Source organism: Juglans microcarpa x Juglans regia, chromosome 1S, assembly GCF_004785595.1.
Source record: "Juglans microcarpa x Juglans regia isolate MS1-56 chromosome 1S, Jm3101_v1.0, whole genome shotgun sequence".
Classification (NCBI taxonomy): Eukaryota; Viridiplantae; Streptophyta; class Magnoliopsida; order Fagales; family Juglandaceae; genus Juglans; species Juglans microcarpa x Juglans regia.
In genome coordinates, this window is record NC_054595.1 from 13930593 (window position 1) to 13955912 (window position 25320).

General features: G+C 36.7%; 1 protein-coding gene across 5 annotated transcripts; it reads right to left on the bottom strand.

The window, feature by feature from the left end:
- Positions 1 to 5489: 5489 nt before the first annotated feature.
- Positions 5490 to 23548, bottom strand: LOC121246081 (importin beta-like SAD2). Of its 5 annotated transcripts, none has more exons than XM_041144075.1 (23): positions 23261 to 23548; positions 22880 to 23015; positions 22704 to 22791; positions 22208 to 22357; positions 19951 to 20113; positions 19298 to 19482; positions 18948 to 19121; positions 14216 to 14361; positions 14010 to 14133; positions 13739 to 13919; positions 12632 to 12791; positions 12479 to 12520; positions 12270 to 12388; positions 11983 to 12181; positions 11021 to 11152; positions 10190 to 10293; positions 9828 to 10007; positions 8709 to 8848; positions 8380 to 8519; positions 8095 to 8252; positions 6511 to 6643; positions 6126 to 6378; positions 5490 to 6093 (listed from the first exon to the last, which is right to left on the bottom strand). In XM_041144075.1, the coding sequence occupies exons 1-22, from the start codon at positions 23348 to 23350 to the stop codon at positions 6221 to 6223; spliced, it is 3102 nt and encodes a 1033-aa protein (XP_041000009.1). In that variant the 5' UTR covers positions 23351 to 23548; the 3' UTR covers positions 5490 to 6093; positions 6126 to 6220. The 5 variants fall into 5 exon arrangements, with proteins under 5 accessions (XP_041000009.1, XP_041000008.1, XP_041000007.1 ...); XM_041144074.1 differs by having other exon boundaries at positions 8095 to 8255; XM_041144073.1 differs by having other exon boundaries at positions 12608 to 12791.
- Positions 23549 to 25320: the final 1772 nt, after the last annotated feature.

Genomic DNA, 25320 nt, shown 5'->3' on the forward strand with positions numbered 1-25320 from the left:
TCATATATGCATCAGAAATGGGCTTGAAGTGAATAAGAGTTTGAGGACTTTTCTTCAATCATTTTTTAGTTTGTTTTCCAAGTTGATGCTATAATTAGTGGTCTATCATTTGAAATTGTAATTTATTAAGATACCTTAGAAGTTGGAATTATGTACCTATTTGTAACTACATTGTGGCAAGGTGGTGAATCATTGATTTGTCCAATGAGGGGTTAGATAGAATAAAAGAGCTCAATTTAATATTTTATTATCAAAATTCTAATTAAAATTAATTAAAAGAAATAATATTATTCCAAAAGAATTAACTCACGCTGGAGCTACTCAAGCTCTTGATCAACTCGTTTATTTATTTTTTATTCAAGCCTTAGTCGAGTTCTACCTTAATATATGTTAGGCGAGTCAAGTTCGATCAAGAGTTTTCAATTTTTCTCAATCTCGAGAACCCTTGTTCAAATTCTGCTCAACTCAGTTCGTTTGTAGTCCTAAAGGGTAATATAAGGGTGAGATAAATATAAGAAACGAGTAAACTTATTAATTTTGTCCACAATAATCCAAATAACGTAATAAGCTTGAGAAATAGACAAACCATCAACATATGTACATAGAAATACTCAACCATGGTTAATTAGGAATTTGCAAGGTTTGTGATAACCTAGCAAGGGAAACATTCTCAAACTTCATTTGACAAGTACCAAATTCACGTACAAATTTCTTCACATTAGAATGTTTAAGTAGGCAAAAAAATATTTCCGAGCTATGTGCAAGGTCTCTATCTCAACCTGCATGACCAGCCTTATAACTACCATGAGTCTACACAAATTGACTTAGTTTAGCTTCATTAATATGACACTGCTTCCATTCATCTAACCACCCTAAAATTGTGTATGATATCACAAACACCCTCCAAGCTAGCAGGGAGCAAGATTTTATTTATACCCATACATGTTTAAATAGATCCTTTTATGATTTGCGTGAAGAAAACCACCTGAAAGGGTTTCAACCCCTTTGTCCCTTAAGCTTGATGGCGTGAGGTCGGTGGCCGGTCTCCCAAAGGTAGGCAGTCGAGTAAACTTCATCTCCATCTTTCCTATTTCACAATTTCGTTCGATAAGATCTATATCGGTCTCCTGTTTCACTATTTCTTCCATTAATCTCCTTGTGTTTTATGATTTCAATGGTTCACACTTTACCTTTGCTTGGGTTCCTATAAAATAAACAGAGAGATTATAGCATTTGAAGCAAGACTCAAAAATAATAATTCGATTAGGCCGATTCAAATTAAATCGGTAAGATGCCCGAATTTAGTGAACTTTTTTATTCTTTTATCGAACCGCTTCAATGAACCAATTCAGGCTGATTCTAGAAAATTTTAAACAAATTTGAATTGATTCCAATACATTCAAACTGTATTTATTTTTACATTGTCTAACAATTGCGTGTTTTTAATTTTCCATCATTGTATTCAATAAGAATCGCAGAAAAATTGAAAGATAAAACATGTAATTCTTTTTTGTTTAGTTGAACAAAAAAAATTTGGAGATGAATAAGTGTTTTATATTAAATTTGTGAATGTGCATAAAATACTATATTTTTCATGTGCTTATAACTTAATAGTCATTGTCTTCTTCGTATATGGGCCAAAAAATGTTGACAATTGAGTTTAAATACATAAATTACATGTTTATTGAAACTAATCAATGAATTTATATTTTATACTCTTTTGTATATGATATAAAATGATTGAGTTGCATTATTTATGACTTTTAATACATTTTATCAATATTGAAATAATCAATTCAAATTTTTTATGAATCTCCCAATTCAATTTGTTGAAGTGCTCGATTCATTGAATTATTCATAGGAAACACTTTCACATAGACCTAGTCTCGGACTTCAAAATCTAGATTCCTTCTTCTGTTGTCAACGTAGCTCGTTTGCCAACTTTGTATCATCTTCATCATTTTTCTTTGATCATTAGGACTTGGTCCTTTATCTCGTATAAGACTTCTAGTCCAATCACTTTTTTTCCCGACTTTGTCGCAATATAATGGGGATCTACACTTTCTTTCATACAAAACTTCATAGGGCGCCATCTGAATGGTGACCTGGAACTTGTTGTAAGCAAACTCTACCAGAGGTAGCTACTTCTCCCAATTTCCTTCATGCTCCAAAACACAAGCCCTAAGCATGTCTTCCACAGTCTGAATCGTCCTCTCGATCTGTTCATTTGTTTGAGAATGGTAGGCACTACTGAATTTTAGACTAGTGCTCATCAAACTCTGCAAACTCTACAAAAATCGAGACATGGACGAGAGTCTTTGTCTAACATGATCGTTCTTGGCACTCCTTGCAGTCTAATAATTTCAGACACATAAATCCTTGACAATCTTTTCGCGGAATCTGTATTCTTGATAGGTATGAAATGGGTACTTTTAGTCAATCGGTCAACTATCACCCAGATAGTGATATTCCCAGCTGCAGTTCTTGGAAAATCTACCACAAAATCTATCAAGATATCTTCCCACTTCCACTCTAGGATCAATAGTAGCTACAAAACACCTATCGGCTTCTGATGTATATGAAGTGTTATGAGCCTCCCTTAAAACCTTATCTCTTAATTCTTGGTCAGCGAAAATCACTCTTCGATCCTTGAAATACAAAGTTCCATCTTCTCTGATTCTAAAGTCTTTTGGCCCTTCAGACTTCTCTATTTTTTTTATGATTTCCATTAGCTTCTTGTCCTCCCTCTGACAATCCTTGAGTTCTTCCCAATCCAATGGGACAAACTCCTAGATTGAGCTCAAAACAACCTCATGACTATGGTTTTCGGCTAACAAACCTATCATGCTACTCAAAAGAGATGTCATGTCTGATTGTGAAGCAGACGAATCTTCGGCTCTGCTCTTGCGAGTCAATGCATTTGCTACCACGTTTGCCTTTCTAGGGTCATACTTTATGTCGCACTAATAGTCATTGATCAATTCCAACCATCTTATCTACCTCATATTCAAGTTCTTCTGCTCAAATAGATATTTGAGGCTTTTGTGTTTGTGATCTGTAAAGACTTCACACTTTTCACCATACAAGTAATGTCTCCAAATCTTCAAAACAAAAGCCATGGCAGCTAACTCCAAGTCATGAGTAGGATAATTTGCTCATGGTTCTTTAATTGACGTGAAGCATAGGCAACTACCCGTCCTTCCTACATCAGTACACATCTGAGTCCTGCCTTGGATGTGTCACTATACACCACATAAGACTTATGGGGCTCTGGCAGTGTAAGTACCGATGTTGTAGTAAGCCTCTTCTTCAACTCAAGAAAACTCACCTCGCAGTTGTTAATCCACACAAACTTTGCATCTTTCTTGGATAAGGTGGTAAATGGTCCAAACAAACTGGAAAATCCTTCCATGAACCTTTTGTAATAACCAGCCAGTCTCAAGAAACTGGAAATCTTGTGCACATTAGTCGACCTTTACCAGTTCATCACTACCTCGATCTTACTGGGGTCGACTGCTAGTCCACCATTGAAAATCACGTGACCCAAAAACCTCATTTCACGAAGCCAGAACTCGCCCTTACTGAGTTTGGCATACATCTCCTGATCTCTAAGTATGGTCAACGCCATACTTAGGTGGACTTCTATACTCCTATTCACTCTTTGAATAAATCAAGATGTCATCAATGAATACGACAACAAAACTATCTAGGTAAGGTCTGAATATTTTGTTCATCATATCCATCAATGCGGCTAGAGCATTAGTTAACCCAAAGGGCATACTAAAAACTCGTAGTAGTCATACCTTGTCCTAAAGGCAGTTTTTGGCACGTCCTTTTTTTGACCTCCAACTAATGATATCCGAATAGCAGATCAATCTTCAAAAATACCGATGTTTATTGCAGTTGATCTAATAGGTCGTCAATTTGAGGTAACAGATACTTGTTCTTTATCGTCACCTTGTTCAACTTGTAGTCAATGCACATCCTCATTGAACCATCTTTCTTCTTCACGAATAGCATAGGTGCACCCCATGGCAAAGAACTAGGACAAATAAATCCCTTCTCTTATAGTTCCTCCAGTTGCACCTTGAACTCTTTCAACTCTGCAAGAGCCATATGATATGGCACTTTATGGATTGGAGTCGTCGTAGGTTCTGACTCTATTCCGAACTCTGTTTTTCTATCAGGTGGTAATCCAGGTAACTCGTCAATGAAAACTTTAGGAAAGTCTTCAACCACAGGTATCCCACAGACTCCTTCACTTTCGACTGACTCTACAAACGTCACCATAAATGTTGAGGCACCATCCTCAATGCACGCTTCTTGGTTTCGAAACGTTATTTAAACTTGCCATATAGTATTGCTCCTAATTGAAATAAGAAATGGTTGAATTTGGCTTTTGTAATAGCATGTTTTTATTGTTCTGAATGTTGAAAAAGCTTTCTATTGCATTCACTTTATAAAACACGGTCTCTTTTTTAAAACCAAAATATAAAACATTTTATTTGTAACCCTAAACATAACATAAATAACTTAATAGGATTGCCACATAGGAATTTTGTTTATAGAAATGTTAGAACTAAAAAAAATTACCTAAAGAACAACAAATAAATTTGATATATGTTAATTCATAAGTTTCCTTTTTGTACTTAAGAGTGTTGGGACCCTATTGTTAAGGCAAGAAGACTCATTGATCTTTAGTTGAGTTCCTTGATTCTTTTAAGATTTATAAGGCATGTTTGGATAATACCAAACATTCTCAAAAATTTTCATTACTTCATTCTCAAACATCACTCAAAAGCAAAATACCTCTATATTTTAAATTTTAAACCTTTTATCTAATCTTTACCATATCGTTACTCAAACACAAAAATCAATACCACTTTTACAAACTAATTTAAAACAAAGATTATATTAAAAATCATATTCAAACTATTTTTTAACTTTATCTATTCACTTTCACAAACTCCAACACAGTACATATTTTAAAAAATATTTTTATTCAAATTTTTTCTCTGTTCTTCACCAGAACCCAAACATACCCTTAGATGTTATAGTTTCAAGTATTGATCTGTCTCAAAATTTTGGTTGGTAGTGATCAAGAAAAAGTGATATATAATATAACAAAATCACGTCGTCCCGTAGAAGTTCTAGAGAATCTTTTTTAGCAGCATATAGGAACTCCAATTTCAGGCTATCTTTGCGCTTCCATTAATGGTATTGCTATTTTAAGGTAAACCCAATCAATGAAGCGTTATATAATATTTTCCATTACATTAAGAACATTGGTGGGTCCGTGTACACGTATCTAGTGGAATTTAGCTGGAGTGTACAACCCCAAGAATGGAGAAATGATGCCCATTTTTTGTATTAGCCATGGTCAGTGACTCAGTTACTACTACTACTATTATTATGACTTTGGTAAACCACCTACCACGAAAGAAAATCATTGCAAGAAAGTACATAAAAATGATATCCAAAAGGATCTCTTCTTGTGAATCTACGTATCATATAAAGAATATGTAACGTAAATGTTTTACAATCGGCAGCAAAGCTACCCTTGGAAGCCTTCGGCAATCAAAACCCAAAAAAAAACCAATATCGATCCCTAAGACTATACACCTGGGAGGGAGGGAATATTTGCTAGTGACCCAGCAGCTAAATAATAATAATAATAATAATAATAATAATCACTACAGCCATCATCCAGCCGTATGAAACGGAAAAGAAATCCTACATAACTTTTTGTATGCATGAAACCCACCCTGCTGCTGCTCTCAAGCCATGAGAGCAGAGATCCTATGGTTCCCAAATAACCCAAAGGGAATATACTCAACCCTAAGAAATTGTGGCTAATGAACATGAGAGATAAAGGAGGAAAGGACAACACGGACATTTCATTCGAGACGGGACAGCCATATATACCTCTGAATGCTGGACGAACAGAACACCTTACTAGCTCCAGTGTTCACTAATCCCACTGTATGTCAGTGGAACTTGTACAAGCAATGCTTCCATGAACTTTAGACCCAAGAAATCATTGGGGCTCAACGACCTTCCATGATCATCGAAACAGCCAGATGCTCCGAAAGAAGAGTGGGGGGGGGGGGGGGGGGGGGGGGGGGGGGGGGGGGGGGACTCGCAAGAACTGTCTCCAAACCATTACGGATTGGATGTAATATGCAAAGCAAATTTTTAGCCACAACATAGCATCAAAAGCTTAAGAACCACCAGCAGCCACCTTCTCCATTCTTTCCTTTTCAATCTCTGCTTTCCTCTGTTCGGCATGCTGGGCAACACCATTGGCAAGGGCTTGATAATGAAAGTCAAGTGTTTGCATGAGGTTCTGGAAGCTCAATGGATCTGATGCTTGCAAGGCTGGATATGAAAGAAAGTGAGGCAAAAGTAAAATGTATGTTGGGGGGAAGGGGGTGGTTACAGATTAGACACTAACAACAATATTTAAATTGTTCAATCTAAAACATGATGGAAGGGAATATTCTCACTTACATTTGACAGTATCCACAAAGAAAACAAAAGGGTCCACCTCATCAATTGGTGATTGCAACTCTTCATCATCACTATAGTCATCATCCGAATCATCATCGTCCTCATCATATGGGCGAAAAGCCTTAGCCTTTGCCTAGTGATAAAAAAACATCAAGTTATGATAATGTAAATGAACAAAACAGTGAAGCTAGATATCAAGGAATAATACTAAGCCATAGCACGAATTGAAAATGAATAGTGTTCTGATACATTAAGCAAGACTCTATCTGTATTGGATTGAACCCACAAACTAACCCTGGACTCCTTGTTTATGGGGTGAATGTCATCTGGTCCAAACACCATTGTAATCATTTTGACCTTCTAGAGTGTCTTGTGCATGCACTATGTGGACAATTAGGCATGCCCATTGGAGGGCACACTTTTTTTCCCCATTCCCACGAGCTGTAGAGTTATTTATCCCTTATCATCCCTGGTATTCCTCCTCTCTATGAGATGTGGGATGCACCCGTGAGCCTTCCCTTTCTACATCCTTTTGGATGATAAGGCATGCCTATCCATGTTTCATCCAGCCTTTGCTCCACTATCAACCACCAGAATGGTTATTTTGCCTGCCCCGCTTTCCTCTCGCTCGGAGAGAGCCTGTTTGCCAAGTCCAAACTCCCACTTTATCATCCCACTTCTGCTCGGGCCTTGATTTTTCTTCCTTTTCTCCACCATAAAAAGACCAGGCCTTGTATTCATGAGCTGGTTTTGAGTTGGTTTTGAGAGCTACAGGAAGGTCAAGTCAACTTCTGAAACATTGGTTTCTGCTTGTGCCTGCCCACAATGGCTACTTCACCATTTTCCTTGTTTCCCCATAACACCTCTTTTAGCAGTCTGTCATAGAAGCTTGACCCACCCCACATAGCACCGCCATGTACTTCAACTCCACCTGGTATCCCCCATGGCCCTAGAGCTTATGTGAGCTCCTCCCATGAGCCATTATCACGGGACAGGAAAACCAAAGTAGCAGCTTTGTGCGCAAGGATGCATTTCTACCTTCCCAGACTTTTTTTTATAAGTATTTCTCCCTTCCCAGACTTTCCACACCTTTCGGTATAACTCTGAAACCTTGCCGGCTTCTTCAACCATATTTGGCAAATGCTCTGTAGTGACCATGAGCATTAGAGCAATGTTGAGCCAAGTATGTTCTGTTCTCATAGCATGTATTCTTTGAGTCCCGGCTGTAACATCGTGACCACCAGCCACCCTACACTGATATGACCCAATGAGATCTCGAAAACTATTGATTCCACCCACAAGCTGCTCAACAAAACCATTCTGTTCACCAAATCTATCGTAACATAATAACCAGCAAGAAAAGTGTAAACACACGATGATGCCACTGGCTTGAATCACAGCAAAGATCATCCATCACGAAGAGAGAGAGACAACTTTTTAACTCATAAAAAACTATGCAAAAAATGCAAAACAAATATAGCACACGCAAAAACAAATGTCTACAATCTAAACTGTGTAACCATTGTCCTGTATTTCGCAACACAAACATAAAATTAATTTGAAAATCTGGGTTAAAATCCACACCTGTTCAGCCAACTTTTGAAGTCTAATGCTGTCAGCTTTATCCCCATCCTCGGTATCAACTCCCATTTCCTTGTCAGATACATCACCATCATCCTCTTCGTCATCCGTTTGAAAACCATCCATATCATCATCGTCTTCTACCTCTTCTTCCTTTGCAGCTTCTGCCCATCATATAAGTTTAGAAAGTAATAATATATGCAACTAAAAAGATAGAGACCTGCAATTTGACAGATATATATAGAAAGTAAATGACAGATATATCAATGAGGAGAGATAGAGAGAGACCTGCAATTTGATCCTTGTATGCAACTAAAAGATCAATGGTTGCTCTGAAAAGGCGTCCCAAAGCTTCCCCTGGCAAATGACCAGCAGGCAGTGCTAGTAGTGATGTCAATCCCAAGCAACAAACTTTCTTATCATGTTCCCTGTAACATAGAAATTCATATGACATGCCATCCTCAAGGGTAAACGAGCAAGTACCAGATCCATGGGCTATGATGGAATTAAAGAGACTCTTTCCCTTTGATCTTCTGGGGGAGCAGAAGGGCAAGTGGGGGGATGAAAAGATGGAGGGTTGGCAGCACTAACAACAGGAAAAAGAATTGAAAGTTCACCTTTTAAAATTAACGCGTACACCACTCTTTTTAACTTCTTGCAGCATCTGGAACCAAAGATTAAAGATTTCGGTTGCAACACCTAGCTTTTGCAATATGCAGAGTGTCAAAGCTGAATTGTAGAAAAGAGCATCTGCTATCTGCGATCATTTTTCTTTTTAATACTAATCACCTCAAAGATGCTTCCATCTATCACAGGTATTTTTGAAGCACATGACTAGGAAAAGTTAAAAGTAAATCATCCACTGTTAAATCAAGATAATAAGAAAAACTAGCACTGCTATTTGTATCAACTAACAAGGCTTTGATGGTTTCCTCTATTGGCTCGTGTATAATAAAAACCTCTGGTTTCAAGGCCATAGTGGTCTATTTAATTGGTTTATATCTACTTCTAATATTTAAGGGCTCATTGCATCCAACTCTTTTTTTAGGATTTCAATAAGTTAAAAACAACGGACAACCAGATATGTGCTGCTAGAGGAACAAAGGTATGACACGTGACCAAACCTTACAACCAATTCAAGTTTTGTACATCATGTCAGGAAACATTTAGACGATGTAGATTCTAAACAGATCAAGTCAGAGATATAATAGTTTTAGCAAGAGACAAGCCAACAAAACCATGTGTATTATGAAACCCATATCCAAGCCATCTAAATGCCTCAGTTGCAAGTTCAATGTTCACCAAAAGGTAGATGTGTTAAACTTGAGTAGCTTATCTGGCTAATGGGTCCGACACAAACATTATTGCAAGAATCACATGATCTCCAAGGACCATCAATGGTTTCATCTTTCAGTTACAAGGGAGATCAAGCTCGTATTTAAGAGTCCTATGCTGTAAATCTAGCTCCCCATCATTTATTCTGTAGAGCTACAGAGACTACACAGGTCAAATTTTCAATTCAAAAGGCAAAAACTAAAGCAATGGCTCTCATTTATTCTGTCGAGAGAGATGTGCTCCACATACCAAGTCCCCGCCCCCACCAGGCGGGGCCCTGCCAACAAAAATGGGCATACCAACAAGAAACAGCAACTTCCAAATTGCAACTCAGAAACACAATCCTTTTGTTAAAAGGAAAATTTGAATATTTGTAAAAAAAGTTTACATATGCTCCCTACCACTTGCATGAGAAGACATTTCAAGTATGACTTCTCTGCCCGACGTAATCGCTCCACTGTGATTCTGAGATATGGCTCAACCCATTGATCCACCTGCCCCTTGCAGTTCTGGAAGACAACTTGAATGAGCTTTGGAGCTGGCTCAATATCATTGTCCTCCATATTTTTATCTAACAAGATCTGCAAAATTAAAACAGCACACATCTTATCAGCCAAAGGGGAGGAAAGGAACGAAAACACAAGAAAAAATAAATAAATCAGTGTCACAAAAAAAGTCACCAAGATTTTTCACATTTTCATTTCAATGCTTTATCTTAATTGCTAGGCATCAAAACAAACTTTATTAAGCAGAAAGAACTCACAGATGAAATCATAGTCCAAAGGCTTTGCTGGTAATCTGGTTCTTTACAAGTGAGGAAATGTGCAGTTCCCCTGGATATGTAGTTGTCCAAAGGAACCAAGATATCTGCATGAAAATAGCACTTCTCAGAATTAAAATACAGGAAACGTACATGGAAACTGATTCTGAAGATAAATCGGGCTTAAATGCTTTTGTTTTTTTTTTATAAGTAAATTGAAAGCGCATTAAGCAGAAGGTATAAAAGAGAAAGCACCTACTTAGGGGGAAGATGAAAAACAAAAACTCCAATTCTACTCTTTGGTCAGGCGGTAGACAGAAAGTTGAATACATGATACCATAGATATATAAGGAACTTCCTTGTTTAATATTCTTTCCTTTTATTTGTTACCCATCAAATGTGTATATATATACACGAAACTCAACTTAAATAGAATACTAAAAGAGGGGTGCAAAAAGGTCTACAGAAGAGCCTTTTTCAGCTCCAAAAGAAATCACAGGAATACTAGGAATTGGTAGAATAGGCTGCCAATGTTACGTTGTAAATGATTGGTTTTATATAGAGCATAGACACGGATTTAATTTTTTTCTCTAGATTTGGTTTAATTTTACACTTTGGTTTTGGGCTAGATTGATTATGCATCCTCAAGGTGCTGGATTGTAACCACAGCATCCACTCGCCATAAGTGAGGGCTTATCAATAATATTTAGGTATCATCCTCTTCTAAAAAAAAAAACAGAAAACCCAAACTAAACAAAAATACTAATTGCAATAGTGCCAATAAATTTCCCTTGAATATCAAGCCAAGTATATAAATGGCAGAGAAGATCATACTTGGAAAGTAGTCAATAGCAAAATCTGCCAACGCTTCCATCATCAATGACCATAGACCCCACATATCCAGAGATATAGTCGGAGAAAAGAGAGTTATATATGATACAATTTCCAAAACTTCTTCAAAAACCTCTGCACAGGTAACAGGAAAAACAAAATATGTACTTAAGTGGGGAATAAGATATTGAACTCTAAGAAAAAGGGCAACTAAAGCAGCAAATCACACAAAAGTTAAGATTCCAGCAGCTAAATGAAACAGTGACAATATTAAATAGGTAAACTTTAAATCCCCTTTGATTTTCAATAGCAGGAACACTTCAAAATTAGGAAACTGCATGTGCTGCTTAGAGACTCACAAGAATCATTAATATACTGCTCTCATGGGACTCCACAAAAAGCCATCTAAAAGTGACAAAAATGGTAAACATAGTTTTCTGCATTGTATATACTTTCCAAGTGTACTGTATTATGTGGACTTTTTTATATTATTTATACAATTTGGTTGATGCAGGCATGAGAGGAGATTTAGCTGCTTTTTGTATGTGTGCTTCAACTTTCATAGTTTAGAATTTTTATATAAGTTATGATTCATGTTGGGTAGGTCCACGTTAACTTAAAATACTTTAGAGATCAAAATGCCAGGCGTTCAAAGTCCAGATACTCAAACTTACGACAAACTCCCAGAAACTTGTCCAGAAAATGAACCTGACTCCTCGAGGAACAAAACCTTAAAAAAGCGGATTCTACTAACTTCAGCTTCAAGGGCTTTCATGACCTATACTATACCAACGATCTACTAACTAATTCAACAACTATGTTGCAGAATAATATACATTACAGAGGAAACTAGATTCTTCATTTCCTTTATACATTTTCAATTTCTCAGTCATGAGTGAAAGACATCCATTACGTATGTTGTGAAACAATTTATATTTTCATTTGTCGAAGTATAGAATGCACACCTTGGCCATCACTTGTCAACATTCTACGCATTATAGGAAGCAAAGTTGGCTCAATTTCCACAAAAATATGAGGAAGCCTGCTCACTGATTCAAGAATTGTGCTAATGGCACGTAAACAACCAACTGCAGCTAAAGCACCAGGATCATCAACTTCATCATCAGCTTCAGCAGTGTTCATACACCTCCAAAATGCAGCCGCCTAAATTTAGAGAGAAAAATGGACTAACATGAACTGAAGAAGGAAGTTACATATAACAAAATCAAATGAGATTGATAGCAAATATTACCAAATTCTTGCATAACCCAAGAGCATATGGTGCCATTTCCTCCCCAAACTTGTCGACTATAGTCTCCAGAGTAAATACAAGGTCCTCGTTCTCAACCTCATTCATAAGTTTAAAGAACTCTGGATGGAAGAAAAATTTGCGTAATGTAAATCTTTTATTCACAAAGTCACATTGTTCAGAGTCTTGGAAAGATTTCATGAACCACATACCATCAAGGAGTTGAGGAAGAATTGGGCGAATTTCATTCAAATCTGCATAGTTAAAAAAATGCAAATTCTATCAAGCAGCCAACATCTAAACTAACAGAAAAATAAACATTATGAAAAACAAACACTCACACATAGTGTGCAGCATATATATACCTCTGCAAGCTTCAACAAAAGAGCGCAAAGCAAAAACAGAATCAATACGAACAGGAAGTTCCGGATCCCGCATCCCAGACACAACACTGTGTAAAGCCTTACGGAAAGTGTTCTGATCCGAGAAATTTATATGGGCATACTGTCCTGCAACCCATGCAGCCTAAATCCAGAACAAAATTTTCATTCAACTATAATAGGAGCAGGTGCAAAAGTAGCATCACTAGCATACACTTGCCTAATACCAGTAAAGGCAGAAAAATAGTAATGCCTTTAAAATGAATGCCCAGTTAATATGAACGCTCATGCAAAAACAATCAAACGTGTATTTCTCAACCTTCTTTCAAAAGGCAACAAAAAAAAATCAACTGAAAACAGTGTTTGTGATATGAAGATTTGGAGATCAAAAAATAAAGAAAAAATTAACATGAAGTTACTAAATCAGTGTTTGAAGAAGAAGAGCTGACAATCAGTGTTTGTAAACAGCAAAGCACAAAGTGCCATGGCCAAAGTGCTTCGCTTACGGAAAGCAAAGAGCATTTACAAAAGCATGCTTGTGGGCACGTTTTTTGTGCAGTTAAAATGCGTAAAGCATGCTTTTATAATTCTTGTGTTTTTTGGTATATTTTGATCTAACAATGTATTTAATTTGATTATCGCTATCAAATCTAACTGATTTGTATACTAGTGAAGTACAACAGAGTAATATCAATATGTTATGTTTAAATTTTAAGTAATTAATTGATTACTTGATTTTCATGTTGCTTACTACTCTAATAAGTTGAGTTAATATACTAAATATGTTAGTATGCGCTACCATCTTACCATCTTACTTTTAAAGCCTTTTTTTTATAAGTAACTTGTAAAGCCTTCTCGTATTATATTTTACAGATTTACTGTTATTCTACATCATCTTTAAAAACGTGTGCTTGCACTTTACGCCTTGTGCCAAGGCTAGACAGCGTTTATGCTTAAATATGCCTAGCGGTTTCACCAACACTGCCAACATTAGAGTTTAAGACCATCACAACTCACTGCATTATGAAAACTAACAAGTAGCCAAATTGCACAAAGATAAATAAACAGAAAATAAATTTTAGCCTAACAAACCTTGGCCCTAAGATGCCCAAATGGACTAGTAAACTCAGGGAAAACGTGTTGCACTAACATATGCTCAAGTTGAGACCTGTAAGGTTCAGTTTGCTTCAATTTATCACAAAGGGCTCCAATAGCGAGAAGTGCACCATCTTTCTGTCTATATAGTTTGTACTCTACCGGTGCTTCATCATAACTGGAGGAGGAAAAATACAAAGGAACAAATAATACACCCAGTTATTTAATACCCAAATTGTAGACAATAAGTTAAAAAACAAATATATACCTCTTAAAAATTCCCACAATGAATTGAATAAACTTATGAAGATTTTCTTTTCCACGTTTTCTAACCAGCTCGCTGACAAAATCCATGGCAGCAGTCCTTGGACTGTATAGATCTTCAATGATATCTGAAGCCAACAAAGACAGTCCTAAATCACCTGCAGCAATCCAAGGCCTTTAAAGCAATAAATTCATATCTTGAGGCCATACCATAACCCTTCCTCACGTACTCATGTGGGTCTTCATCCCAAAGCTTTTGATCAGTGTCATTGAAGCACATAAGGGGAAAAATTATCTCAAAAAGAAGAGTATCAAGTCGAGATTGGAGCAGGTTATACATAGTGTTCTTCGAGATACTGCATATATATTAGAAATGAGGAGGTCAAATAGATTCTTTCCACTTTAAGTATATATCATGCCAACGAAGCAGCAATAAATGAGGCAAGGCATCAAGAGATTGATGATCTTGATATTAATTAGATGAACAGCCAAACACAACAGTAATTTCAGTTTCAAGGCCCATTGATAAGAGAAAAGACGGTGTTGGTGGGATCTATAACTTTCAGAAGATGCATCATAGCTCGATGCAAATACAACTTTTTTCTTGTTTTTTGACATTAGTTGCCTACTTCTTTAGATTTAAACAAGAACTTCCACAGACTATGATCCTTTCATAAAATGTAAGTTCCCATTCCCTCTACAAAAGGGATTTCAAAGAAAAATCCTGACAAAAAATGATGCTTCTCCGAATGACATGCAAGAAACCCTATCCTTGTGCCCGGAGTCATATTCAATATTACTTTTGGAAGTATGTGTTCCGTTACATGAAAAGAAAAGGACCAAAACTATATTTACATAACACTACATGGACAAGGTTTCCATAAGATAATCCTTGGATCAAAACACAACGGGAAGGGTCGTACGGCTCTCCAAGATAATCTGACAACAGTACCAGTACGGATATGAATCCAATAATACTTGCATGGTACTTCTCAAATGTATCAGCATAGCTTTTGGGCTTTGAAGATCAATCTAATACTTGCTTAATATTTATGGACTCATTTGTACACAGCTCAAACATTAAGTTGTGAAATTCTCCCACAAAATATGATTGCAGAAAGAAAATTAACAAAAAACAATAATGCCTCCAGCTGCCCCTCTCTAAAAAATCATTCGTGCATACCTTGAACAATTTAAACATATAATTTAAACATATAGAGTATCACTATTGTTTTTTTTATAAGGATCACTATTGCTACCAAGTTCATCACCCGCCTCAAGGAGCAAATGCAGCCCAATGCCTTGAGAATTAGAATCCTCAGCCATATGCTAGTTACTAATAAAAAAAAAATGCTAGTAATTTTTAACCTGTGGACTCATTGAAGGTTTTCAGGCTGTGCATATGAGAATTTATGGCTTCAACCTTCACTGAAGTTGCAGCGGCATCAAAATGTTGTCGCTTCTCTGCTCTCCCCCAAGGCTCATAAGTAAAAAGAATTCCATTTTCACACAAGACACAACTCTTAACTAAATTGATTAATTGTAATCTCGTTTATCAATTTTATACTTTTAATATTTGACCGATAATTTCTTTAATTCCTTTATTTGTATAGATTGGGGAAACTATGGATTTGTGTGGTTACAACCTAGTCTGAACTTTATTTCACACACTCTCCGAGACATCTGTTGGTCAAAAGACCAACTGCGAGCATGCATTGGCAAAAAAGATGTTCTTCTCTACCCTTAAAACTGATTCTCTAACAAAAGCTAAAAGCGAAGCCAAAAGAAGAATGAGGATCAAGGAAGGTACCAGGCACTACAAGGAAATGGTTTCTTATTTTTTTATTGGTAAATAAGATTTTATTGATCGTAGGAATAGGCAAAAGCCGAAGTACACAGGTCATATACAAAAGCAACACCTAGGAGTGATGTTCTAGTGAGACAAGAAAATCATGAATGGTCATGCCATTAAATTCCACACCATGATATGGTATTTCTTATAGCCATCATAAAATGGCCAACCCTTTGTAGTTGATAACAGGATTTATTGAGTTCAGTTCAGTTATCCAAAACTTATAATTTGAGCGAGATTGTAACATGAACAGATCTTCTAGCACCATTAAGAACAAATAATCATTTTTTTTATAAGTAAAAATATTATATATATCAATAGAAGTAACCAAGTACATTGGACGTATACAAGAAAACACTTAGCCCATACTAGCTAGCCCCAAAAGACCCAAAAAGCCCATGAAAATTAGAAGTCTATCCAAAATACATCAAGAATTGGAATAGAACACACCTCCCCAACCCCCACCCTCCGTAAGACTAATACTCCACCCGAAACTCCCTCTACGAGGACGTCTTCATAATGTCCTCCCTTTCGTCTTCCCTCGACTTGAGCTACCTCCCTTAGCGTCGTAGTTGATTGCCTAAGAAAGACGCTTTAACTCCCTACTTTTCTTAAAACTTGATTTGGTTTCAAGCGGGTGGCCCGCTTCTATCACAGTGAGTAGTGCTTTAAATTGGTCTACACATCCTCCGTATGAAAGCCCCACAATAAGTTGAATCTCATTAACCTTATGCAAAACCCAATCTGATGGTGAACCCGCTATGTTGTTTGTTGGAGGAAGAGAAACCAGGGAAACAACGTTATCCCTTATCCCCAGACACAGTTCTCAACTGCTCTCCCGACCCTAGACGTTCCTCCTCACAAGGCACCAACGATAAACCCGTAATTTCCTCCCCACAATATCCTACATTCAAATCTCAAACCTCCTCAACAGCTATATTGTTGTTGTCCATTGTTGTTATCAGCATTAGAGGTTCCTTCACCTCCGGCATATGTGTCGTTGTTCCATTGACGAGAACATTGCTTGTAGGTGCTACACCCCCTGACTACCATTTCTGTGCCACTTTGTCAGACCCTATTACTCCATCAGGAGGCATAGAACAGGTGGGGGGAGCACTGCCTTCTGTTACCCCATTTTCATCTTCTGAAAGAAGCTCGTCTGCTTCTTCCAAAGTACTCAAAACCCTGGAAGGACCCCCCATCTTCAACTAAAAGTGAACCCTGGAAAAAAGTACCAACCCCAATTGCAATTGGTGACTGAGGGCAGTCAGACGGCAAACCGGCATGAATAGTGATGTCGACGTCCAACGACCCTATTTCTGACGTTGTCGAAGTGCCTTTTGCTGGCACACTTGAGGCCTTCAAACCCATAGGATCTCCCCCCCGCCCCCCTTCATCCATTTTCAACCCACCACCCAAACCCATGACCAGGTCCAACCCCTTATCCACATTAATCATAAGATCTCTCACATACTTCATAACTCCTGTCAATTGAGCTTTAACAACCCACAAGAACCCCTCCACTTCTCCCACACTCAACCGAGGCAGCCATTCCACCCTACACCACATGGTGCTTACCTCCACATCTCCCAATTTCACCCGACAGCTTGTCTCCTACAAGTGTCTTACCATTTCCTTCCGTTGCAAAGCTATTCTCGACCGGACTACCCGCCGGTGACCTCAACACCAAGGCACCTAAGGAAGGCCTTCCCACTGTCTATGATGTTGAATGTGAGAACTCCATTACCCATCCTTAACTCCTTGAAGAATCCATCATGATAGATGAGTTCTAAACAATCCTCTATCCCCTTACCAACCCATGAAGCAGCCGTCCCACATAGGCACATGAACTTAGCTATCTTTTTACTACGTTCAGAGATGCGAAAGCTATTTCCTCCCTCTTTCATAAAAACAAAAGTTTTTTATTTCACCTTCTACCACCTCTCACCTTCCATCTTAAACAAATCCGCATCGCGCGTCATCATCCTTTGGTACCAAATCACAACATCATGTCCCAAAACATCAAGCTTCCTCTCACTTCGTCATCTCCGACATCATCTCCCAAAACATGCAGATCTGATGTAGGTTGGCGCTAGCAAAATCAAAGGAGTGGTTTCCTGAAAAAATCCAATCGCCAAAGGGAGGACTGACGCCGAAGGGAGGACCGACGCCAAAGTGCCCTCAGAGGAGTTGCCTGAGCCCAATGGTATTGTCTGTGGTGGTGGAGGCACAAATCCGACAGAAGACGGTCCAAGAGATCTCCTTGACAATTTTGAATCTAGTCGTCGGAGGGAGAACCGATGTCGGAGTGCCCTCAAAGGAGTCGCTGGAGCCCGTTGGTCTTGTCTGTGTCAGGGAGGCACAGTTACGACGGTCAACAACGCCTCCAAGAAGTCTCCTCAAAGTCTCAGAGAAATTTGAGAAATTCCAGGTCGCCAAAGGAGGACCAACGCCAAAAGTGCCCTCAGCAGAGACACCAGAGTCTATCAGCCTTGTCTGTGGCAATGGTGGGGTGTCTTAGGTGAAGGGTGATGCCGGTCAATGCCTTAGGCGAAGGGTGACGGCTGGGTTAGCCTTAGGGTTTTGTCTCTCGCTCACCTATCTCCACCATAGCATCGACAAATATCAAAGGAGACAATTATAAAGAATCTAGTGGGAGTGTCCTTCACCATTACGGAGAAATATGTAAGAACAAATAATCATATCATATGTAAAAACAAAAAAGACAGTATCATATTCAATTTTTTCTAATAAAAACATAACTAGACAGCTTATGCTACTGATAAGATTGACTGAACCAGAAAACTCATAAAAGAAAAAGATAGAAAGGGGTTTTTTTTATAATTAATAAGAGAATTTTATTCCGGGAAAAAGATAGAAAAGAGTTTAAAGATTGGAACAAGAAATCCTATACGATATTCACCTTATTTTCTAATTAAAAACATAACTAAACAGCTGAAGCTACAGATAAGAAGATTGCATGAACCAGAAAACTCAGAAAAGAAAAAGATAAAAAGGATTTTAACATTTTGAAGGGGTTTAAATGTGAAAATTTTATCTTAAAATGGAAAAAAGAATGCGTAAAATAACCTGTTGGTTAGATATTGAAGAATCAGATTGATAACTCTGTCGGGTAAATATCCACCAACACGAATGGCATTCAGCAAATTTAAGTGACACTCCAAAATCTTTCCTGCATAATTCTTCTGAAACATCTGTGCAAAAGCTTTGTTTTCTGGGTTTTGAAGTTTCAAATCACCAAACCTGTGACATAATAGTTTAATGCGGATGAAAAGTTAGAATAATAGTTTGTGAATTCGATTCTCACAACACCCCCTCAACTTACCCCAAAATAATAGTTACTCATCAAAAAACAAAGTCAGAATGCCTCACAAGACTCATTCTTAGTTTTTAGGCATGTTTCAAATCTAGAAACTTACCTAGTGTATAGCCTATTTAAAATGTGAATTGTCCATTTCTTGACCTTCCACCACCCCCATGATTTCCGAATCTCAGGGTCAGCAGGCTGCCCTTCTAAGGGGACAGGCCTCTCCAATACGTTTAGAAAAAGAATCATCCAAGCATTGAAGAGATTCGAATCAAAGAGCTGCTTTGGAATCTCCAACTGAAAACAACAAACAATAAACCAGTCGTGCTAAACAATAAAAAAAGGAGCGAGTTTGTAGAGATAAAAGAATAAGAAAAAAACATGATAAGAAGAAAGTTAAAAGATCATCTGCCCCCAAGACTAATTCAAGCTTTTATGAAAAACCAACACTTTGTGGAAACCAACTTTGTTCAAAAGATGCCTTAGCCCCAACACACTTGTTTACAAGGCAATGAACTTCTCACAAGCTGCTGGGGGGGGGGGGGTTGTGGTGAACAAAGGTAGAAGGCAATACACATGCAATCTGCTTCTCATAGTAGGTTAGAGTGTTGAAAGAGATATCAAAGAAAACAGATTGGAGCACATCAAAAGGGATAACAAACACAAATTGATACCCAGTCAAAGCAACTCCTAAAATGAAAATTCCTTGATGTGCTCCAATACTGATGGAAGGTAGACTGTCAAACTATCCATCTACCAACTTACATATATTGATGACCAAAATATTTTACAAATAAACTTGATCAGCTCTGCTACATCAAGCGATGGTTTGTCAATCTGCGCAAGCCTGTTATATATATTGAGCAAATGAGGGAATGTCTCCTCAACAATGAGATAAACCGGTGTTCTCTCCTCATCAGACTTGAACCTAAGTATAGGAAAGAATTAATTGAATTTCAGTAAACAACCAAATTGGCATCAACACAAGTGCACCTTGTAAATAAAAGAATCAGAGAGGCTTTAACGTGGCAAATTTATGATGTGATAGAATTCCTCAAAAATCAGAAAATTTATCCATAACTAGCATTGCAAACGACAACATCGTACATAAATTGAGTGCGCTAATCTCGTCCCCATTTACACCACTTCAATGCTGGCACTGTGCACACTAACGTGTGCATCAACAAAAGTTGATAGATATACACAGGAACATATAAAGAATGCATGAACAGAAATCAAGGACTTTGAATCTGAAAGCTTCAGATACAGGTGATATGAAAAGATAAGAGAGGGGCTGACAGGTTTCAAAAGGCTGAGACTGCGAAGGTGAAAGTGAGTCAAATGCATGCTCTCGTGCTCTTTTCACACAAATCAGTTTTGTCTTTCTTTGTTAAGTTAAGAAACTCTAAGAAATGTAACACATGTCTCATCTGGTGCATTTGGCTTGAGAGGACCGGCTGGAGCTATGTAGATCAGGAACACTCTTTGGATGAACTTAGATGTTTCTTTTTCCACACCTTATTTTTTTGGAGTTCGGCGATTGTATTCAATGGAACTAGTGTTCATGATTTTCTTGTATCCTTTTCTAGTTCCTAACTTGTAACTATGTGTTTACTTTTGTATAATTCCTGTGTACTTGGACTACACCTAATTCAATAAAGTCCCCTGTTTGGATAGTGAGATGAGATGAGATGAGATAGTTTTATATGAAAGTTAAAGTTGAATAAAATATTGTTAGAATATTATTTGTTAATATTATTATTATTTTGGGATTTGAAAAACTTGAATTGTTTATTATATTTTGTATGGAAATTTGAAAAAATTGTAATGATGAGATGAGATGAAACCGTTTCTGTATCCAAACAGGGCCTCTAAGAAATGTAACACATATGTCTCATCTGGTGCATTTGGCTTGAGGGGACCGGCTGGAGCTATGTAGATCAGGAACACTCTTTGGATGAACTTAAATGTTTTTTTTTTTTTTTTACTTACAAAAAAATACTTAAATGTTTCTTTTTCCACACCTTATTTTTTTGGAGTTCGGTGATTTTATTCAATGGAACTAGTGTTCATGATTTTCTTGTATCCTTTTCTAGTTCCTAACTTGTAACTAGGTGTTTACTTTTGTATACTTCCCGTGTACTTGTGCTACGCCTAATTCAATAAAATCTTATTCTTGTTTATCAAAAAAACTGAAATGTAACAACCTATTTTTTTTCCTTGGAAAGGAAGAAAAAAATAAACAGGATCTCATCCTTTTTCATATACAGAACAGTACATTAATTATCAAGAAAAAGGAAAAAGCAAGTGTTAGCCTATGCATGTATGTACAAAATGATATATCAATAATAAGAAAATATATTTAAAAAAGAGAAGAAAAGGTATAAAAGAAAAGACTACCACACATACAGAAATATAAACATTTTTGCTGCCCAGTTCTTTTCATGCCAAACATGGGATTAACCAAAACATACCAAGAAAGCAAGCTAAATGATTTCTGCAAATAACTGTAGTTAAATTTATCAACTATGTTCAAAATGTAATATATTTTTTTTATTCACAACGGATGTCTGGGAACAACACCCCAACTAATCTTGGGGGTGCACAGGTCCTCGGCAAGGAGTTTCCCGAAAGTGCAACTCAGGTAATTCAAGGGGAAAATCCCCCAGTCTAATGGCCCCTAAAGATTGTTTGCACCCAAGGGGGGATTTGAACCTTAGACCTGGGGGGGAGCATACCCCCAAACTCAAGGCCTTTACCACTTAAGCCAACTCCTAGGGGTTTTCAAAATGAAATTAAATTCCATTCCAGAAAAATTATAGCATGGAGTCTATTCACATGTCTGTTCATGCGTCCTTCCTATTTAGGGGGGAAAAACAAAAAATAAAATACTAAATTAGATATACTTAAAGAAAAATTACACAAGCCCTTACAGAATTTTAAGGGAACATTACTTAGTTTTACTTTGTAATATCTCTGAATCTCAACTCTAAGCCAGAATAGGATGAAAGATATAACTTACTCATATTTTCTAGCAAGTATCCGTAACACATACAAAGCTCCATAGACTTGCTTATCTTGTAAGTTATGCTTCACCCAGTCCAAAAGGTGCGGCCATTGTTCAGGGTAGTCAGCATGGATAATCGTCTTGAGGCACTCACCTATCTGTACCCTGTACAGCATGACATTTCATTTCAATTTTCTTCATATTAGAGATAAAAATGAAGTCCACACATTGCTAGGATTATATAAAGTCCATAACATGTATTTCAAATAACACCACTTAAAAATAGATGATCACAAAGATAAATGCATGGGATTTCATATCAGAAAGAACATATCGCAAGATGATGTTTTATCAGACAATCATCCAGAGTTACAATCAACAAATTACAACTTTGGAAAGCATGCAACATAAAGAACGGACACAGCGCAAAACTAGCCATTACAAACATAAGTATAGTAAAACTAATCAAACAGCAATCAAACATCAATCTACTGTAGTTAGAAAATGTTACCTTAACAGAGGAGGAAGTTGGGGTACGGACACTAGGATATGATCCCTCACCATGTCTTTGTCGGTTCGGGAAATCTTCTGCTGCTCATCTATATCAAACCGAAAATGAACAAATTATAAATCGAAATTAACCAACAGATTGAGACGCTAAACACGAACAAGCAAGGCGTCCCACACCAGGCTCATGAGGAGACCAGTTCTTGGCGATGAAGTTCTTGAAATGAATGCTGGCGACTTGGCGCACGGCTATGTCGCAGTTATTATCCACGATGATTTGCAATACCCTCACCAAATGTTGAGGTGCGTACTGAAACTGCAATACGAAAATTATAAAATTAATCTCAAAGGAAATTGATTTGCTATTCTCAAAGAATTCTGAAAAACTAAGCTATAATTGTCTCAATTCTTGAGAAACAATTGTTTCCCAAAAACAAAAAGAAATCAGCGATCACTTCACAATCGAGCTGAAACTAGCAATAACCATGGAGCATAATTCACACGCCAATCATTCACTTAAAAAACAAAGAGGAAGTAAAGATGAAGAGTTGAATGAGCAACCTGATTGAGGCTTTGCTCCGCGGCCTTGCGCTCATCGGGGCTGGGACAAAGAGCACCCCGGAGGATGAAGACGAGGCTGGGAAGGTCCATATTGATCAGGAGTGAACTCGAGGATCGGAAAAGAATCGACGATCGAAATTGATCTGAACCTTAACCTCCCTGTTTGGAGTGTTCTCACTAGTATCTATAGGGTTTTAGGACAGGGAGAGAGAGTACTGCGGAGAGAGAGTAGCGTGTGCTCGCGTGTCTCAGGATGCGGAGGGAGACAGCTATAGGGCGTGGACTGTGGAGGGGCTATTTAAAGTTCTAGGGTTTAGCCTTCTGTTTTCTAACTTCTATTTTTTTTAATTTTAAAAACATTCAAATTAAAAAATTATATAATAAATAATTTAATTTTTTAAAATTTTAAAATAATAATAATATTTAAAATCATCTCATCTCATTTAATCTCATATCTCAATTCAAACATATCTTGGATCTCATTTTATTCTTTATTCCTTACTCACTAATAAGGGGTCATTATTTATTAATTTTTTATATTTTCAAAAAAATAATAAGTGTTGTCTCAGAGTGATTGATAGTAATATCTTATATATCGAAATAAATAAAAATAAAATGAGAGTATAACATATAACAAAATTTTTTAATTTCAATCATATAGATTAATATATCACATTTAGAATAACAAATTTTTAAAGCATGTCATGAATATATATGATTGAAGATAATAAAACATACTAAAAGATATTTAAAAGTTTGAAGGTAGACAAATCAATAGTTCAATCGATAAATATTATTGAAATATTTTAGGCACAAACAGCGACAGAAAAAGCAATTATTTTGAGAGATGGCAACTTTTATATCATGTGACATGTTTACGTAAAATTAAAAAAAAAAAGATTAAAAAACCATAACTATATATAAAATTAGAAAAATTTTTCTTATCATCATCACACTACATGCCACACATTATTATTATTTTTTCTTATCAGATGTGTGGTGTATTGATGATGAGTAGAAGAAATCATTTAGTTTAGGAAGAATAAAATAAAAATAAAATCATATCTAGATAATTTGATATATAAATGTAAAAAAAGAAAAACTAAAAACACAATTTTTGCATGATTATTGATTATTGATAGATGCAAAAAATAATTTCTTGATTATTTTTATATTTTAAAAAATATTAAAAGAAAGATTATTAATACATTTTATAAAAATATAATTAATAATAGAAAATTGCATGGTAATTCTAGGAATGAAATTATTGTAGGAATGAAGTTACTGTAAAGGGAAGAAAAAGGGAAACATATAAAATAATAAAATATTAGAATAAAGATGCTACAGTTTCCTTCATATATGACTCTAGGGATAAGTTACTGTAACTCATCTTCAAAATGAATTGTGTTTAGCTAATCTATTGTAATAGAAATTTAGTGGACATTCTTCAAAATATGACTTTCACTTCATTTGACTAAGCCAATGCTAGTGCTCTGAGATGCAGTTTGGATAGTGAGATGAAATAAGATAGTATTAGATAAAAGATAAAAGTTGAATAAAATATTATTAGAATATTATTTTTTAATATTATTATTATTTTAAAATTTGAAAAAATTGAATTGTTTATTATATTTTATATATATATTTAAAAAGATTATAATGATTAAATGAGATGAGATGAGATAAAATATTTTTCCCTGTATAAACAAACCTTAAATCCGTATATATAGGAGACTGAGAATGCTGGGGCAACAACTACAGTAGTAGCAGAGGATATTTGCAAGTTCGAGGTTGTTGTCCAGTAGTAGACAAGGGAGGGATTTTCATTTTGAGAATTCCTTAGAACCGGTCAGGCTAGTTTTAGTCAAATAACAGCCTCTCAATCACATAGCAACACATAGAACTTCTACCACACTTATCTTGGACTAGCACTACATCAAAAACTCTCTATCTCTCTTCGTGATTTCAATCTTCAGAGCCCTCGCACGCCTGCAATCTCTTCTTCACGATTTCTCGAAGCTAATTTGAGCCCCACAAATCGCACCCCCTCGAAGCCCTTT

What these genes read in the sequence shown, in the direction of transcription:
- LOC121246081 (XM_041144072.1), bottom strand. Translation starts at nt 23,350, where the DNA reads ATGGACCTTCCCAGCCTCGTCTTCATCCTCCGGGGTGCTCTTTGTCCC. An exon ending in CTGGTCTCCTCATGAGCCTG is followed by an intron (nt 22,792 to 22,879) that starts GTGTGGGACGCC and finishes GGTTTGATATAG; the next exon opens with ATGAGCAGCAGAAGATTTCC. An exon ending in TTGGGCATCTTAGGGCCAAG is followed by an intron (nt 12,792 to 13,738) that starts GTTTGTTAGGCT and finishes TTCTGGATTTAG; the next exon opens with GCTGCATGGGTTGCAGGACA.